This window comes from Rhineura floridana, chromosome 1 (assembly GCF_030035675.1).
Source record: "Rhineura floridana isolate rRhiFlo1 chromosome 1, rRhiFlo1.hap2, whole genome shotgun sequence".
Taxonomy (NCBI): Eukaryota; Metazoa; Chordata; class Lepidosauria; order Squamata; family Rhineuridae; genus Rhineura; species Rhineura floridana.
This window is the reverse complement of record NC_084480.1, coordinates 306,435,018-306,455,026: the sequence shown is the minus strand read 5'-3', so window position 1 is coordinate 306,455,026 and position 20,009 is coordinate 306,435,018. Positions and strand designations below refer to the sequence as shown.

Below are 20,009 nucleotides of genomic sequence, written 5' to 3'. Positions count from 1 at the left end.
CTAGTTTTGGTGTACAAAGCCCTATACATATCGGGACCAGGATACCTGAAAGACCGTCTTCCCCCTTATATACCTAGTCGATTACTGTGCTTTGCAGTTGAGGGCCTCCTGCAGATACCACCTTATCAGGAGGTTTGTTCTGCACAATATAGGAAATGGACCTTGAGTGTAGCAGCACCTACCCTGTGGAATTCCCTCCCTTTGAATATTAGGCAGGCGCCATCTCTGCTATCTGTTCGGCGCCTTTTGAAGGCTTTTCTCTTTCAACAAGCCTTTTAGGTTGAGACCTATCCCAGTCTGCATCTGTGTTAGAATTGCTTGTTAATATGTTTTAAAATAATGTTTTTAACCCTTTTTTAAAGTTGTTTTTTTTAAATGTTTTAACGCTGTTTTGCTTTAATGTATTTTAAGATCTGTTTTATGATGTTTTAAAGTGTTTTTAGCGCTTTGTTTGCTGCCCTGGGCTCCTGCTGGGAGGAAGGGTGGGATACAAATTAAATAAATAATAATAATACATATCTACCCCAAAAGTCTTAAAGCTGTTATTGCAGCAAAATATGGCTCTACCAAATATTAATGTGTGGAGGTTGAATACTTATGCAAGCAACATGTTTTAGTTTTTTATGTTCCTTACAAGCATTTTCCAACATAAAACCAATATCATCTTACAATAATTGATTTTGAGTTTTAGTGTTGCATAATAAAATATCATACAGACAGAACAAAATTACAATGTACCATTTGTAATTCAGTAATATGAGAGCATTGGTCAGGGCTCTGATTACTTTTGCAAGGCACTGTATAAAAACAATTTCAAATCCAATACAGATACATACTGGGATAAAGATCTCCACTTAAAAGTCTTGTTGAAAAAGTAAGGTTTTCAGTAGGTGCCAAAAAGAAAATAGAGATGGCGCCTGTCTGATATGTAGCAGGAGGCACATTCAAAGTGCCACCATGCTAAAGGCCCAATTCATATATCACATGGCACAAATTTCCTGATCAGATGTTATCTGCAGGAAGCTTTCTTCTTTAGAGTTCAGTGGTTGATTGGGTATATAAGGAGTGAGGTGATCTTTTAAGTATCCTGATCCAAAGCTGTATAGGGCTTTGTACACCATTCCCAGCACCCTGAACTTGTCTGAGGTGCTAATTGACAGCCAATGTGATTCTTTCTGCAGTTTCACAACATTGTTGCGATAGTCTGCCCTGGTGAGCAATTGAGCCTCTTCATTTTGCAGTAGCTGCAGCTTCCTGGCAGACCTCAAGGAAAGTGAGGTAGAGTGAACCAGTGCATGGCAGGCAGTTGTCATGCTATCCCAGTCCAAAATGGCCATAGCTATCTTACTATCTGAAACTGGTGGAAGGTACTCTTAGCCATTTGAGGACACCAAGGCCTCTATTAATGAAGATACATCCAAGAGCACCCCCGAAGTACAAACCTACTCCTTCAGCAACAGTGCAGCCCCATACATTGCAGGCAGTTGACCAGTTATCCAGACTCAGGAGCCATCCAGCCACACTGCCTCCACTTTGGCAGGGTTCAGACTCAATTTGTTGGTCCTCATCCAGCCCACCACCAAGTACAGCTTCTCCCGATTCAGATTTTCCAAGAAATAGAGATGGGTATCATCAACAATACTGATGACATCTTGCCCTAAATCTCCTCCTGACTGCTCCAAACAGTTTCATATAGATGTTAAAGAGCATGGAGGACAAGATGGTACCCCACAGCACAACTGCCAGGGGGCTGAGAGATAATCACCCAGTGCTATTCTCAGAAACCAACCCTGGATATAGGACCAGAACAACTATAAACAGTGCCTCCAATACCCAATTCATCAAGTCTGCTCAAGAGAATACCCCGGTCAGTGGTATCAAAAACCGTTGAGAGATCAATTAGGAATAGCAGAGTTGCACTTCTGTCCTCCTCCCAATAGATGTTATCCGTCAACACAACCAAAACTCATTCAGTCCCATAACCAGGCCTGAACCCAGACAGAAATAGGTCAAGATTATCTGTTTCATCCAAAAGTGCTTGTAGTTGTCCCGCCACAACCCTCTCAATCACCTTCACCCCACAAAGAATATTTGCAATTGGATGCTAGTTGTCGTAAACTCATGGATCCAGGGTGGGCTTTTTCAGGAATGGTTGAATCACAGCCTTTGTGAAGAGAGCTGGAAGCACTCCCTCCGAGAAAGATGCATTATTCACACCCTGGAGCCACCCACCTATGCCCCCCCACCCTGGAGCCACCCACCTATACCTCCCCCGCAAGCTATAATGAGCCAAGAGGGGCAGTGGGTGTATTTGGGTGCATCATCGCAAGCACCTTGTCCATGTCATCAGACTGCGTCAACTGAAACTGAGCCCATGATGTTACAGCAAACGTTGCACTGGACACCTTAACTAGAGACTGCAATGAAAATAGATGTGGCATCAATATTGCTGTGGAGGTGAGTGACTTTACCCTCCAAGTACACGCAAGTCAAAGTGGGCTTAAAGGTCTAAAACTTCATTCCTTTGGAGTAGATGTTATAAGGCCCAGGCAGTGTGAAAAAGGCCCACATAGAGCCCCACATAGAGCCCCACATAGAGCATGTTGCAGTAATCCATTCTGGAAGTTACCAGAGCGTGGAGCACCATGGCCAAGTCATAGAATCATAGAGTTGGAAGGGGCCTTGTAGGCCATCGAGTCCAACCCCCTGCTCACAGCAGGAAATCCACAGCTAGAGCATCTCCCGCAGATAGCTGTCCAGCCTCTGCTTGAAGACATCCAGTGAAGGGGATCCCACCACCTCCCTAGGCAGTCGGTTCCATTGCCAAACTGCCCTTACTGTCAAGAAGTTCCTTCTAATGTCCAATCTGAATCTACGCTCCTGCAACTTAAAACCATTAGACCTAGTCCTACCCTCTGGGGCAGCAGAGAACAAATCTGTACCCTCCTCTATGTGACAGCCCTTCAGGTACTTAAAGAGTGCAATCATGTCACCCCTCAGCCTTCTCTTCACCAGACTGAACATGCCAAGTTCCTTCAACCTTTCCTCATAAGACTTGTTCTCCATACCGGCTATCATCCTTGTCGGCTATAATAATAATAATAATAATAATAATAAAATTTTATTTGTGAGTCGCCTATCTGGCCGAATGAACGGCCACTCTAGGCGACGTACATTAATATAAACAATTACAATATATAGACCAAAAGGTCACGATTCAATAAATCATCTAAAACCAGCTTCCAATTAATAAAAACATAAAAATTAATCCAATCCAGAGCTACTATAGGCCCGCCTGAATAGCCAGGTCTTCAAGGCTCGGCGGAATCCCATCAGGGAAGGGGCATGACGAAGGTCAAAAGGCAGGGAATTCCAGAGGGTGGAAGCCACGATCGAAAAAGCCCTCTCTCTGGTCCGGGCCAATCTAGCAGTTCTGGCCGGTGGGACCGAGAGGAGGTCCTGTGTGGCTGATCTCGTCGGGCGGCATAATTGATGATGCTGGAGGCACTCCTTCAGATAAACTGGGCCGAAACCGTATAGGGCTTTAAAGGTCAACACCAACACCTTGAATTGGGCCCGGTAAACAACTGGTAGCCAGTGTAGGTCTACTAACACCGGAGTGATATGATCACAGCGACGGCTGTTCTGAATCAAACGTGCCGCCGCATTCTGTATCAGCTGTAATTTCCGGACCGTTTTCAAGGGTAACCCCACGTAGAGCGCATTACAGTAGTCTAAGCGAGAGGAGACCAGGGCATGTATCAACCATGGGAGTAGATGGATAGGAAGGTAGGGTCGCAGCCTTCGTATCAGATGTAATTGATACCAAGCTGCCTGGCTCACTGCTGAAACCTGAGCCTCCATGGACAGCTGGGAGTCAAGAATGACCCCAAGGCTGCGAACCTGCTCCTTCAGGGGTAATCTTACCCCATTTAACACCAGGTCTATATCTCCCAGCTTTCTCTTATCTCCCACGAGCAACACCTCGGTCTTATTGGGGTTTAGTTTCAGCCTATTCCCTCCCATCCACTCACTTATGGATTCCAGGCACTTGGACACGGTATCCACAGCCAACTCTGGTGAGGACTTAAACGAGAGATAGAGCTGAGTGTCATCCGCATATTGGTGACACTGCAGCCCAAAACTCCTGATGATAGCTCCCAGTGGCTTCACATAGACGTTAAATAGCATGGGGGAGAGGATAGAACCCTGTGGCACTCCACAAGTGAGAGGCCAAGGGTCTGATACCTCATCCCCCAATACCACCCGTTGTTGCCTGTCCGAGAGATAGGAACGGAACCACCGTAAAACAGTGCCCCCCATTCCCAATAACTCCAGGCGATCTAAAAGGATACCGTGGTCAACGGTATCGAAGGCCGCTGAGAGGTCCAGGAGGACAAGGAAGGTATATTCTCCCCTATCCAACGCCCTCCTCATATCATCCACCAGTGCGACCAAGGCTGTTTCAGTTCCATGTCCGGTCCTGAAGCCCGATTGGAATGGATCTAGATAATCTGCTTCATCCAAGTGTGTCTGTAACTGTTTGGCCACCACTCGCTCAATCACCTTGCCCAGAAATGGTAAATTAGAGACTGGGCGAAAGTTATTCAACTCTTGGGGATCCAAGGAGGACTTTTTCAAGATGGTCTTTATTACTGCCTCCTTGAGGGCTAGTGGTATTGCACCCTCTTCCAAGGATGCATTTACCATTGCCTTGATCCCTTCGCTCAGCCTCTCTTTGCAGCTCACAATGACCCACGAGGGGCACGGGTCAAACAGACAGGTGGTTGGCTTCACAGAAGAGAGCACCTTGTCCACTTCCTCAGAGGGGAGGGGCTGAAAACAATCCCACCGGACCGGAATGCAACTGGCCGACTCTGGCCCACTTCCTGTATCCACGGCGTACGGAATCATGCTCTTCAGGCGCTCGATTTTATCGGCAAAGTGTTTAGCAAATGTGTCACATGAGGCTTTGGAGTGCTCCATGGGTATCATCTCTGTCCACACATGGTCCTGTGTTAAACAGGGTTGTTCTTTAGAGGCTGGCTGCATGCACATCTTTTTCTCCTTCTCGTCATGGTCCGTGCATATATTAGGGATATTTTACTATGGCATAGAAGATAACTGACACCTACAGAATGGGAGTGAAGAGAGTGTGGAACTTTTATCTGATGAAATACAGGAAAAGCAAGGCCTATTCTGAAATTCATCTTGTGTTTTCTTTCTGTTTCAGTGGCACTGAGAAAAATAGATACAATTCACCTTCCTTCAATAGACAAGTCCAGTCAACATTCAGAATTTTTTCAGAAGTCTGCTTCACTTTCTATTGATCTGCCACAGAAACCACAACCTGGAGATTTACCCCCAAAGCCTCAGCCTCTGGAACTACCCCAAAAACCTCAAATTGGAGATTTACCCCCAAAGCCAGGAGAATTACCCCCAAAACCTCAGTTAGGGGACCTACCACCAAAACCACAGCTTGCAGACTTGCCTCCGAAGCCACAAATGAAGGACCTTCCTCCAAAGCCTCAACTAGGAGATGCTTTGGCTAAAACTCCGGTTGGAGAAATGCCACCAAAGCCTCAACTCTTAGAGGCGAATCAAAAATCTCATTCTGTGGATCTTTCTCCAAAGGTCCAATCTAAAGACACCATCCAAAAGCAAGCATCTGAAGACTCTAATGATGTAACACATGCATTGCCAGAGACGCCTGTGCCACTTCCTAGAAAAATTAATGTGGTAAGTAGACATTTTGTTCTTTTATATTGCGGTACAGGTTTGTTATTGTTGTCAACATTGATTTGGGGTGTGTATTGTCAAATAGAGTTGTTTTTTCAGTTTATTACTGCCCTTCACCATAAGTTGCCAGGACGAGTTACAACAATTTAAAATTCAATATTTAAAAACAATTCAAAACAAATTAGTCACAGGAATAGGGTCGGTCCTGAAAATGCATAGCCGCCAACTCCTCACCCAAACTTCTGAGCACAGTGGGACTACCAAGAAGACCTCCTGAGGAGGTCACCTGAGAGGTTTGTAGGGAAGGAGGTGGTCTTTCAGATATTTGGGCCCTAAGTCATTTAGGGCTTTGAATACTAATGTGAGCACCTTGAATTGGGCTCAAAAATGAATTGGCAACCAATTGACCTATTTTAAAATTGGGGTTCTAAGCAGAACCCCAGTAATCTGACTGCTGCAATTTGGATTAGTCGGAAGAGTTTCCTTCAAGAATAGCCCCACACAGAGCACATTGCAATAATCAAATCTGGAAGTTACTAGAGCATGAAGTACCATGGCCAAGTCATCTCTTTCCAAAGAGGGCTGTAGCTGGTGAACTAGCCAGAACTGGAAATAGGCACTCCTAGCCACTAAGGCCGTCTGAACCTCCAGTAACAATGTTAGATGCGAGGGTACCCCCAAGCTACATACCTGCTCCTTCCATGGGAGTGAAGCCCTGTACAGAACAGGCTGTGGTCTGATCTCCTGGACTCAAAACTCAAGAACTTGGAACACATAACACCTGTCTATTTTCAGGATTCAGTTTCAGTTTGTTGGCTCACATCCAGCCCATCACTGCCTTCAAGCACTGGTCTAGATAAGTTGCTTGAAGAAAACAGCTTTCCTGATGGATTTTGCCCCAAATGCTGATATCTTTCCATTGCTTCTTGGCTGACTTTAATCACTTGCTGTACAGGCGGGCCGTGCTTATACGGCAGGTTCCATTCCGGACCCCCGCCGTAAAGTGGAACCCCATTGAGTATAATGGGGCATGTCGCGCGAAAATGCCACAAAAGCGCAAAATCGGCTTTAAAACGGGGAATGAAAGCCACCGCATTAGCGGAACACCAGTAAGCAAAGCGCCAGTAAGTGGGGCCCTACTGTACAGACACAGTCATGCATTTCCAAATTGGTTTATCTGAGAAACTATGACTAATATAGGCACTTTGAGGATAAAATCACTCACCTTCATGATGACTTGAATGCCATTGCTGGGACCAGTCCAAATGAGGACTGAGGCTGAGATCTTCAATAGTTGCCCTTGTAGTTGTACTGTGGCATGCATAAGTTCATCTCACGGCAACTTGAAAGAGGGCCATGTGCAGCAAGCCCAAGCAACACAGTGGACTCACACAATTCCCACTCCAACTCCTCCTTCCCTGTGGCTGAGAAGAAGGCTCTGTGGATATTAGCTTCTCTGTCAAAAGAGGTTTGCTTATTGTGTCATATATATCGAGTTGTTTCTAACAAAGTTCTCCTCAAAATACACCCATTGAAATTACTTGACCTAAGTTAGTTGTGTCCATTGATTTCAGTGAGTCTGCTCTGTGTGGAACTTAGCTGGATACATCCCCAAGGGGTCCTGGCTTACAACAACTAGTAAGCCAGTTTCCAGCCATGGGTTATAAAGTTAGCTCATTTTACTACGAAAATTTGCCTGTCAGAATACTGTGCATTCAGTACCAGCTTAAAAGCTGTCTGTGGGAATTCAGCAAAGTAACCCTCCCCTCCCCCCCAAATTCATCCATGGACCTTGGTGAGTGCCGAGAAGAGGAGAGTTTTATAGTTGGTGAGTTATCTGAAAGAACAGACTAAATTAAATGTTATGGTAAGCATTGTTGCCACTAAAAATGACAACCACTTGCCCTTCCCTCTTTCTATAAATGTACCTCATGTCTTGAAATCTCCTCCTCCCTCTGGAGCAGCTTTTGAGGGCAGGTGGAAGGCTGGAGGGTGGAGCAGAGAAACCACCAGTCCCATTGTGCAAGTAGATTTCTGTTGTGCAAACAGGCAGATATAATTGGATTTGCCATGAGTTGTTTTAATGGTTGGGTTATTGTGGGGGAGGGTTGTTTTTTACATGTTGTTAGCCACTTGAGCATCTCAGTTGAAGTAGGGAAGTGGGATAGATATTTTTGTATAAATAAAATCTACATAAACAACAGGGTTGGCTAGCTTCTTCACTCTTGCAACTCTCCGCTTGGTGCTGCATTATAGATGGCTTATAATAGTAGTCTGCTGAGCCAGAAAAAAAGGAATTGGTCCTAAATCTCTTAGTAGACTCTCTGAATAATGGCCATAAAGGTTTTAGCTCATATTTATTATAGATTCCCCTTTCTCTTGCTCTAATAACAGCATGGGTAATGTATCTATAGATCTTAGTGAGCAGTACATGTGGTTCATATCGGGAACGCATTAGGAATAAATATTATTGGCTGGGATCCCAAGTGACATAGGGTTTTTCTGCACTATATCCCTTTTTCCATTTGTTGCATCTTTTTAGATTATAAACCTGCAGGCAGGGACGGTCTTGCTTGTTGTTGCTCTTATGTAGGCTATTCTGGGAGCCTTTTCAGGTGAAGAGTGGGATCAGTCATTGAATAGTAGAGTTGGAAGGGGCCTATAAGGGCTTTGTTTCCAGTCCCCTTGTTGCCCTCTTCCAACAATCCTTGTTGCCCTCCTCTGAACCTGTTCTAGTTTGTCAGCATCCATCTTAAAGTGTGGCGTCAGAACTGGATGCAATACTCAAGATGAAGCCTAATCTGTGCCAAACAGAGGAGAAATAGTACTTCACATGATATGGAAACTATACTTCTGTTAATGCAGCCTAAAATAGCATTTGTCTTTTTTGCAGTCACATCACACTGTTGGCTCATGTTCAGCTTGTGATTTTATGCAGGTGCACAACTCGTTTCATTGTCACACTAGGATCATTGTGTCTGAACTAGTCTAAGAGCAGATGGTGAAAGAAAAATTGTGAATCCAGCAACAGTGTTTGTGTCATCCTGTTCACATATGTATGCATTGTGCATCCCAGGAACATTGCTGAACTGCAGCTTCCATCACTGCTGACCATTGACTATGCTGGCCAGAGCTGATAAGAGCTAGAGTCTAACAATATCTAGAGGACCACAGGTTCCCCATCCCTGCACAAGGGTTACTCAGAAAACCTAAAAATTAGTGAAAGCTTTTAAGAATGAAACACCTGGGGAAATAAAAACAGTCTTTTCCAAGTGCCTCAGAAACATCTGATCTTTTCCCTACTACAGCCATGCACATCAAGCCTGCAGCTGCTTCAGGCCCTATATGTGTATGTTTTAATGTTCTATGGGTAGCATGAATTACTGCTTTCAGAATTCTGGATGTTAGGAGTCTTAGAAAAACTGAAAATGTTAATTTACGAAACTAATATTGAAGGAAAGATTTCAAGGACTTGAGGAAGCATTGATTGGTTAAAAGATATTTTAAAAATTATGTTCTAAGCACAGACATAAGGATACTGTACATAATGGTTTTGCTGTTATCAACTAAAGAATAAATTTTTAGAACTCTGTATTTTCCTGCCTTTTAACTATTATGAAATTTATTTTTTAGGGAAAGAACAAAGTTAGGAGAGTGAAGACAATCTATGATTGCCAAGCAGATAATGATGATGAGCTTACATTTGTTGAAGGAGAAATTATTATTGTGACAGGTGAAGAGGACCAAGAGTGGTGGGTATGTATCTTCATGCTTTAAAAAATTAGCTTCATGGCTGAGTGGGGATTTGGTCTCCCAAGTCCTAGTCCAACACTCTGACCACTACACCACACTGGATCTCTACTTAACTGTTATTTTAGGTATGATCCTAATGTGGATATTTGATGTCACCCAATGTGGAACTATCTGAAATCTATTAAATAGACTTGCTTCCCCATGACAGTGAGCAGGTGACAGGTTCAGAGGGTATAAGCATAAAATTGGCTATCCAGCACATCATATACATTATTGAAGCACCTGAAAGCTTGATTAGGGTAACAGTTGCAAACAATATGTGCTACAGAACTGATGTCTTCCAAACAACATTGCTTATTCTTCTTTGCAGATTGGCTACATTGAAGGAAAACCTGAAAGAAAAGGGGTTTTCCCAGTATCCTTTGTCCACGTTTTGTCAGACTAAATCAAATCAGAAACTTGAGCATTGCACATCCTTCCTGCAAGACGGGCTTTTAGCATGAAGCAAACAGCTAATCCCTCCCTCTAATTCTGTGCACAACTGTGGATATATATGTGTATATAACTGCTGTTACAGAACAAGAACTCATTTATGGCTCACCCAGTGTGGTGATGTATACTTGTATTGTAAATAATGATGTTACTCTGCCTTTGCCAGTATTATGGTAGCCTTGGGACCTGGCATGCCTTATTGGGTTTGCTCAAGCCATCCTTGGCATCAAGCACTTACATCTCTCTGTGTGTATGAACTACCAGCTCCCTAAAAATGATTCGTCTCATTCAGTCCTGTTTAACTGTACAGAAATTACACTCCTAATAAATCAGTATTCTTCAGATAGATAAGTAGCAAAGAGTTAGATTCAGTTTTCAAAATGAACTGCTTTGGCTCATTTACAGCCCAGTTTATAACTACAAATGTATACAGTTTACAGCTTGTAAAATCCACTTCCTGGTTGTCAAAAAATTGTTCAATGTACACATCAAACAAAAGAAATATTCACTGACGCTACAGATAACCAATAGTATTTTATGGTGTGCATGAACAAGCATTTCATGTTTGTATAATGTAGTTACAGTTTATCCCTGTGATATTTACCTCACCTAACACCATCTGAAAGTCTTCAATTAAAATTACTCTATCTAATGAAGGAACACACATGGGATTTTTGGCTGGAGGCTTCCTTTCATCGAAACAGGCACTCAAAAAGAAAAATAGTCCATTCCTACTTGCATGCTTTAGATTGTTCGCTACAACCTCTGTTTATGTAGAAACGTTACAGGTGTCTATCAGCTTTTTAATTTTTCAAGCAGTGCAGCCTTGTGATAATCTAGTTGCTACCCAGATTGACAGATGAGTTTACATGAATACTAGTGTTTTAACTAATTGGCTCATTTAGAAGATCATTTTGCTGTTGAGGGATTTGAGCTTTTCAGGCCACTGGAGGATATTGTCATAATGTTCACTTAGTATTCTTGCGTCAAGAAATAACAAACACTGTTATCAGAATGAGTGAAAAATAACATTTCTTGCAAATTATCAACTATTAATTCATGAGGCCAGACAGTAATATTTGAAGTTACATTTGCTTTTATTGAATCCTAATTATGGCTCAAGGTTGAACTTTCAGAATCTGCCAGCAATCATGCAACCACAGATTTCATAACTTAAGAAGGATGTGTTAGTTGATCTGAAGTTCCAGTATTACATTACTTGCAGCTAAAACACATTTTTTATTCTAGTCAGTATATTAAGGATATATTCATTTCTGATAAGCTGTTTCATTTATTTATTATTGACCATTCTTTTTAATCATGTGCAAAGCAGAATGTTCTTGTTGCTTATGATAGAACATTTTACAATGTGGCTCAATGTGTGTTGTTAGTTTGCCTAGCCTATAATAATGAATAAAGCAGGAGTGGCTGTGGCTCTCCAGATGTTGCTAGACTACAGTTCCCACCATCCTGAGTATTCTGGCGGGAGCTGCTGTGAGTTGGAGCCAAACAAATAAGGAAGGCTGCAGGTGAGCCACACTCGCTTAAATTGTTACTTTGGTAATAGCATATGGTTTCTTTTCCTTTCCTTGTAGCAAGATCTTATGGCTCCATGTCAAAATGCTTCCATTTCACAAAAAGCACAAGTTCACATTAATCACTCTGAGGCTTTCGCTTTTGGTGTTTTACAAACCTGTACTCAGTGAATATTTATTTGTATTTAAATGGTTAACATACAAAACATAATCTAAGAAACCTTGCATGAAGAAGAGCAAAATATTTATCAGCTATTATTGGAAAGTGGTTTTTAAACTATTGCTTCATCCATGTCATGACTCATTTTGTTAAAAGATAAAAGTTTTCAAATGAGTGACTGAGCCTGCTGGCATCAACTGTGCAGTGTTACCGATTTCAGTGTTTTCTCAGACTCGTGCTGTTTATATAAAAGCCAGAACAAAAATGATGTAGCATTCCATATTGCTCATCAATGCAGTGTGCTTCAGATGCATTAAAAAACAAAGCTGATCTATCTTTTTTGTCAAGTATATTTTAAAATTGTCTCCACATCCACTGGTTGAAAAAAAAAAAAGCAAACCATATAAAGAAGATCCAGATGTGTAAAATGATGTAGAGTCAAAATGTCTATTATTTTGTATGCTTTTTGAAGTAGTATTATATGAATTTTTTTAAAAAATAAAGTGAGTTCCATCAGGAACAAGAGTTGACTATTCTGGGTGATTTGAAAGTCCATAGGAGAACTGAAATACAATGTATGATATATAGGTTGAATTTAAGTGAATTTAAGTACAATATTGTATTGTATTTAAACTCAGAGCCACTATCTACAATTTTGTACATGTCATATTTGGGAAGTCTGTTGTTTTGGATTCTCCCCCCCAAATCCTCCCTGGGAGTGTGTTCTGCAAATGGTGTGTTGTTTTACTGTTGAACAGCAATTGATATTTATTTTTTTATGACATAGTGCATCAACATGTATAGAAATCAGATCTGGTAGAGCCACTAGTTAGAAACTGAAATCTCATTTGAATGTTACATTCATCATACATCAGTACACTTGTCTCCTTGTGTGTTTAATGTGACAGTTTGAGTACTGTATGTGTTAATTTCTACTTTTTTAATATTTAAATTGCTTTTAAATAAATGTATTCAGTTGATCCTAGACATCTGAATGTCCTTTTATCAACTGGAGTCTGCTATAGGAAGAAAAAGTTGATCTCATTCACATACAATTATACAGCGTTTTTTCTGACACTCGTGTTAGTTGACTAAGGGTTAGTAAAGGGATAAAGGGCACCAGTTAAGCATATACATTCATTGCAGTGCTCATACACTAATTTGAACTTGGGACATACTGTGCGCAGAGGGTTTTTTTGTGTGTTGGGGGGGGAGAAGTATCTGATTGCACTGAAATGCTTTTTTTCCCCTCTTGCTACATTGTTCACAGCTAAGTTTATAGTAAACGGACTGCCTTCTGGTCCTTATAAGCAACCCCCAAGTGTTGGCTAAGATTCTGTTGCTTTTCTGTGCTAGTACATAGATCAAAATGATGCTTATCAAAAGCCATGTCTTCACTTGATTCTTGTTATAATGTGAAAAACTTGTTAAATCATCCACTTACATTCACTTGTGATGAGCTAGAAAAATTAGGGTGGATATATCTATGGTCATCTGCATTAGCCCTTTATTTCGGTGGATGACAGAAAATACAGTCCACGCTCTTTGAGCCTCAGTTTTAAAATAGTCTGTACAACTGGATTGTTAAGGTTTTATGGCTAAACAACTGCCAGAGTTATGTGCGTGCAGACATTATTGTAGGAGCTGCCTGACTCTAAAAATAGGTGTGGGTTACCTTTTGGGGACTCAAGGGCCACAGTCGTTTTGAGAAGTAGTTTAAGAGCCACATCTCAATGACAGTGGGCAGGGCCAAAGCAAAATGTGGATGGGACATGGCTTCTCTCTCCCATTCATCCATTCACTCACACACATTTCATTAATCCAGTCATTCTCTCTCTGGGTGTAAGGAGATGCCATGCTGAAGGAGTGGGCCCAACAAGTTGCCCATCTGTGATCTAAAGCATGCCATTGCTGTGGCACATCACTAGGGTAAATTTGTCTCCTAATGGTCTAAATCCCCACTCAGGTTTTTTTCATTGTTACATGTAGGGAGGGATTTAGTCAAGCCCACAGATGGTAATCGCTGCATTAATTTCTCAGCCAAACCCAGATTTTCATACCTCTTCCAAGCAGGATTACTAATAGTGTAGGAGTGTCCTTGGAAGAGTTTTTAAAGGTGGTGATGACAGGATGAATATTGCCTACTTTTCAGGTGCATTTTTGCATCTGCTTATTTTAATGGGAATTGCTTGTTTTAACATTTGGCCTGAAAGTAATCCAAACATTTTCTTATGAATCAGATACTAATGCTGTGAAATTGTATGTATAATTAAGTGTCTGCTGATGACTTAAAAGAAAACCAACCTATATTTACTCAGAAGTAATCCTCTGAGTTTAGTTCAACTTAATGAGGTTAGAGAGCCAAATAGAAGGAGCACGCATCACACTGAATTCTTAGATTGAAAAGGCAAAATAACAGGGATTAAGGTACATTGTGTTTTCAAAGAGCAATTTTCTTACATAGCCCTTCCCCAATCTGCGATTTCCTGGGCTCATGATTTGTATTGTTGATTATGCTTTCTCATGAGTTAGGTTGCCAGTAAAGGCAGGAAAACCATACAGCATTGTCACTAAAACCACCAGGTTATAGCCTAGACACGGGGATGTCTCTCTTTCTGATGACTTCTCCATGGGACAAGGGCTTGTGAACATACACAGCTTGTCTTGATTTCGCTTCTATGATACACTTCCAGCAGCTTGACTCTGCAATTCTATACTCCAAGTGGCAGGAGTGCGTACGATGCTTTACTGCTTCCAGATCTCAAACCTTTGAGCCATGTTGTGGAGGAAACTTTAGTCCCAGTCTGCTCTCTATCCTATAAGCTTGTCTTTAGGAATGATACTTCCCCTGGTCCAGCCAGGCACTGGCTACATTATAACATGCCACTGGCAGCTCTCCAGGGTTTCAGACGGGGAGTCTCTCCCAGCCCAACCTGGAGATGCTGTCAGGGATTGAACCTGGGACCTTGTGCATGCAATGCAGAAGCTCTACCACTGAGCTGGGGCCCTTCCCGTGATGCCATGTAGCCAATCTTGCTTAGAAAGATGTGGACGTCCCGCAGGACCACCTACTGCTTTGGATTTTAAGGCAGGTCTATCTTGTTGAAATATGCAATGAGGTCCTTAAGCCAAAACAGCATACTAGTTATATCCCTTCTTTGGAGACCTTGCCCTCAAATTCTCCAGGAACAGCTGAAAGCATCAGAACCACTATGATCTATCCACAGGTTTCAAGGACACATTAAAGTAAGCTTCATGGGACTAGCCCAAGTTCTAGTATTATGAGAGAGGAAGAAGTTCCTATCCACTTTCTCCACACCATGCTGAAACTGGTGCCTTCCCTGCCCCATACTTCAGCAGAGGTCCAAAACACCCCTCACCCTGCTGGCGTTCCTTCTACCACTGCTGCTTGCCCTTTCATTATTTATATGTGTTTACCATTTATCAGAACAATAGTCTAACAAAGCCATTGACAATCACTAAAATACATAAATAACAAAACAACTGAATCTGCTTGCAATAAGACAAAGAAACATAGGCTAAAAACAGCATAGGATACATGGTCCAACCATTGTAACCCAACTCCCAATCTCACATTTTAATCCCCAAAGGCCTTTGAAAAGTTATAGAGCTTGTTTAAAACAGTTCAGTGAGTGGTGGGGCTTGCCTGACTTTCTCAGGAATTGACTTCCATAAATGGGGGGGACTGCAAAAGAGGCCCTGTTCTTTGTTCCCACCACCCTAATAGCTTTTACTGGTGGCCATCTCACCAGGGCCTCTGACCATAGATTTTGGAGTACAGGTAGGTTGGTATGGGTGCAAACAACCTCTAAGGTAACCCAGTCCCAAACTGTTTCTTGCCCTTTTCCTGCTAGGTAGCAGTGGAAGGGCCGGCCCTACCATTAGCCAAAATGAGGACATTTTAGTAGGCAGCAGCAGCAGGCTTCCTGTGGCCATGCCTCCCAAGCTCCTCTCCAACTGTTTCCATTCTCCTGAGCTGCTGCCCCAGTGGCAACAATACATGATTGTTGCTGGCCTGGGTGGTTGTCTCACCTTCTCCCATGTCCTGTCTTGTACCCCCTAAGCAAGCCTACCAGTAGCGTAGTGGCAAATTCAGAAGTGCAGGGTCCCTTCATGATAGTCACAGTCATTCCCCCTCCACCCTTTTTTATTGCTGCTGGGTTAGATCCTTCTTAATGCCTTCTCCCACAACAATAGTCACCCTAGCAGCCAATAAACACATAATGAAAGGAGTGTTAGCTACTGAAGAGAGTCTTCTCAGTGGCTGACTCATCTTCACTCTGATTGGCTCCAATCAGCTGGAAAGGGCAATGAATGATGTTAGAAACTCTTCTCAGCAGCCAACACACTCCCCTTTCATGTTGATTGGCTTGTAGAATGCTGGAGACATTAGGACCCAAAAAAGTAAGAGGTCTAAAAAAAACCCCAAACCCTATGACTGCACCTCTGAAGCCTACTCACCTTAGCAGAGGAAACTGCCCTGTCACCCGAGGTGAAGTAAGATCCAAGTGCAGCTTTTGCAAGTTAGCCACGACTGTATGAGGCCATTGCACCCTTTTAAAGGAAGTGTAGTTTTTCAGTTCTACTTCCTGCACTACACCCTTTCAGATATGAAACCATTCAAGTCAGCGTTTGGACTTGCTGGGGTGTCACATTCCTTGTGTGTGTGCGCATGCTCTCTATCAGGGCTATTCTGCCTTTAAATGAAGCTCTTCTAGGCACAAAGGATGATGATAAAAGCTTCATCTGCTGACTTTCAACCTTCTGACAACTTTGAAATGCATCAGAAGCTGTAGAAAAGGACAACTCTATCCAGCTCTTCATGTTGAAGGCAACAGAACCCTGGTTCGTACTTTGGCTTGGTGACTATAGACTTTAATGTAGTGGCACCTATCCTTTAGAATGCCCTCCTGTTACATATTAAACTGGTGCCATCTCTTGGCTTTTCGGCACCCATTGAAGACCATTCTTTTCAATCAAGCCTTTTACGTGGCAATCTTTGTCCCAGTCTATATCTGTATTGAAATATTTGTTGCTACTGTTGATATTATTGTCAAATTGCTTTGGGTGGTTTAGGGGAAGCAATTCATAAATGAAGTAAATACTAAATATGAACTTCATTAAAAAATGCTAGGGCATTTAGAAACAAGTCTTACTAACAGAAATTCAATAGGACTTAACTTCTGAACAAGAATGCATGGGATTGCATTGCACAATGTCATGTTGAGACCTGAGAGGCCTTTAAGGCCATCGAGTCCAACCACCTGTTCAATGCAGGAATCCAAATTAAAGCATACCTGACAGGTGGCTGTCCAGCTGCCTCTTCAATGTCTCCAGCGTTGGAGAGCTCCCCACCTCCCTAGGTCATTGGTTCCATTGTTGTACCGCTGTAACAGGAAGTTTTTCCTGATGTTTAGTTGAAATCTGGCTTCCTGTAACTTGAGCCCATTATTCCATGTCCTGCACGCTGGAATGATTGAGAAGAGATCCCGGCCCTCCTCTATGTGACAACCTTTCATGTACTTGAAGAGTGCTATCATATCTCCCCTCAGTCTTCTCCAGGCTAAACATGCCCAGTTCTTTCAGTCTCTCCTCATAGGGCTTAATTTCATCTAAGATATGACTGGACTTGGCCATGTCATTATTATTTAGTCTTAATTTGTTATCTGCACAATGGAAACAAAAGTAGTCTCTCTCAGGGGTGGGGCTTGGCTGCCAAGAAAGATGGTGGTGTAGACTAAGAACTTCCCAGTCTGTGGTGCAAGTTATGCCCTTTAATAAGAGAAATAAGCAATAACTAGACCTCAAAATGACCCATCCCGACAGGGTATGCTTTCAGAGTCACAATGGAGGACCCAATGGGAAGCCAATGGAAAGAGTTCTGATTTTGAAGGTTTTGCAGGAAGAGCCAAGATCAGAACTCAAAATGGTGTCAAACATCACTGAGACTATCACAGAGGCACAAATGATGGAAATAGCGGGAGTCCACGAGACAATCACTGGAATAATTAAGGATGAAATCTCAAAGCATTTCCACACATTTAAGCAAGATTTAATGACCAGCTGGCTGGCAACTTTAGATGAAAAGCTTGCAATGACTAGACACAATGGAAGGAAAATCAGCTCAGATGGAGGAAAAAATGAAGGAACAGGAGGAGAGAATTAAAACTTTAAAAACAGCCCAAAATGGAATGAACTGCCTTCAAGTTGATTCCGACTTATGGGGACCCTATGAATAGGGTTTTAATGATAAGCGGTATTCAGAGGGGGTTTACCATTGCCCTCCTCTGAGGCTGAGAGGCAGTGACTGGCCCAAGGTTACCCAATGAGCCTCATGGCTGTGTGGGGATTCAAATCCTGGTCTCCCAGGTCATAGTCCAACACCTTAACCACTACACCACACTGGCTCTCAAAAAAACCCCAGCCCAAATCAACCTTAAATTGAAACTGGAAGACTTGGAAAACAGGAATAAGAGATAGAACCTTCATTTCTGTAGTCTGGAAGAAGATGCAGAACAAAGCAACATGATAAGTCTCATAAAATGGCTACCAACTCAAATACCTGATATATCCATTGAAGAAGATGACTTTGAGAAAGCTCTCAGTGCCCTGGGTCCACGTCATAAACATGGTCCCCGAGGCATAGTAGTGTCCTTTGCTAAGTACTCAAAAAAGTAAGCCCTGCTCAAAACCATCTGAGAAATTGAGGAAATAAAATACAAGTCCAAAATTATGGTTCTCCAAGACTTAGCCCCAGAGACACTCCAAAGAACACCATTTCTTTGCCGCTACACTCTTAATATTGCAGAACATGGGTTTGAAATATTACTGGGGTTCCTGGTCAAACTCACAGTCCCCTATAAAGGGACTACACATGTGGCACATCAGAAAAGGAAATGGCAAACATGCTGAAAATTTTACATCTGGAACTACCTCACAGAAACCCAGAAAAGGAGAGCAGAGATCATACCAGAATGGCAGACCCTGAAGAGGATGGTGATGAATTTGACTTATTATGAAGGAAAGGTTGATACATGGAGAGACAGGAGTTTAGAGGAAAGGGTGCCAGCCATATTATGATACAGCTGTCCACCAGCCCAACTTCAGAGAGCTACCTGTCTATAGCTAGAAAAGAGTTTTGGGGGTAGGGGACAGACTGAATTTTGAACCGCATAATTATCTCAAATCCTCACGATAGATACATATTCATGGAAGGGAGACTTGAGCAACTGAGGTTTATGTTTGTTGCCTTTTATGACCCTATTAAGTATCAGCTATGTTTTTTAAAAAAGCATTTTAGAAAATTGCCAGTTTCATGGATCCAACTATAATTCTGGGAGGTGATGTGAATCTAAACCTGCAGGGAATGGATCCAAACAAAATAGACAGAGGGAAAGAAGATGGCCGATGGAAAAGAAGGCCATAGGGGGAAGCAAGTCCCAAACACAATCAAGCAAGCAGCAAAATTATTCAGAATGTTACACAGAATTGGTTTGAGGGAGGTTTGGTTGGAGCTCTGTCCAAATAATCATAGCCATTCCTTCTACTCCAGAACACATGGGAAATTTTCAAGACTAGATTCAATTATGATCTCAGATGAATTACTGCCCTCAGTACAGAAGGTGGAGATTTGCAAAATATGAGTAACAGATCATGCCCCAATAATAGCTGATCTCAAGAATGGCTCCTCAAAACAATCCTGCCCACCGTGGAAGCTAAATCCTGCACAGCTCTCCTCCCCTCAATGCAGGGATAAAATTCAGAAAGAACTGCAAAATTATTTTAAGGAAAACTCTGCAGAAGGAAGAGGGAGAACAGGAGGTGGAAGACTATGAAGACCGTGTTGAGAGGTTTATTTATAAATGAGTGGGGATTTCTACACACAAACAGCACAAAGAGGGATTAGGAAAAGTTACAGGACTTGACAGAACACTATAAGGCAACGGGTTCTCAGAAGATTAGACAGAAGATGGAAAGAAAAAGGACAGAAATAAATTTAGCAGATCTAGATAAAGCAATGGTTAATCTTCTATACTTAAAACGAAGACATTATGAATAAGAGGGTAAAGGTTCAAAACTGTTAGCCCGAAGGGTCAAAGAGAAAATAAAGAATTTTGACTAAAAATAAGATGATCAAACTTGATCACAAATGACAACTCTAAGATGGGAGAAGGGCTTGCAAAATACTATGAAAATATTTTTAACCAACCAAGAGTGAATGAGCAAAGGGTGACAGATTACCAACTCTACTCCCTAATACATTCTGTCAGATACAGATAGAGATGCTTTGGAGGAACCAATCTCAGACG

At 42.2% G+C, this 20,009-nt stretch overlaps 1 protein-coding gene across 7 annotated transcripts in view; it reads left to right on the top strand.

The window, feature by feature from the left end:
• The window catches only part of ASAP1 (ArfGAP with SH3 domain, ankyrin repeat and PH domain 1), a 284,334-nt gene extending 271,463 nt beyond the window's left edge, over positions 1-12,871 (top strand). For 4 of the 7 annotated variants that reach the window (XM_061606851.1, XM_061606803.1, XM_061606813.1 and 1 more), the window contains 3 exons: positions 5,234-5,739; positions 9,373-9,495; positions 9,863-12,871. In XM_061606851.1, the coding sequence (XP_061462835.1) occupies positions 5,234-5,739; positions 9,373-9,495; positions 9,863-9,937 (704 nt within the window). In that variant the 3' untranslated portion in view covers positions 9,938-12,871. The remainder of the gene's footprint in view (positions 1-5,233; positions 5,740-9,372; positions 9,496-9,862) is intronic. The other 3 variants (XM_061606832.1, XM_061606842.1, XM_061606854.1) reach the window with 1 other exon arrangement.
• The last annotated feature ends 7,138 nt before the right edge of the window (positions 12,872-20,009 follow it).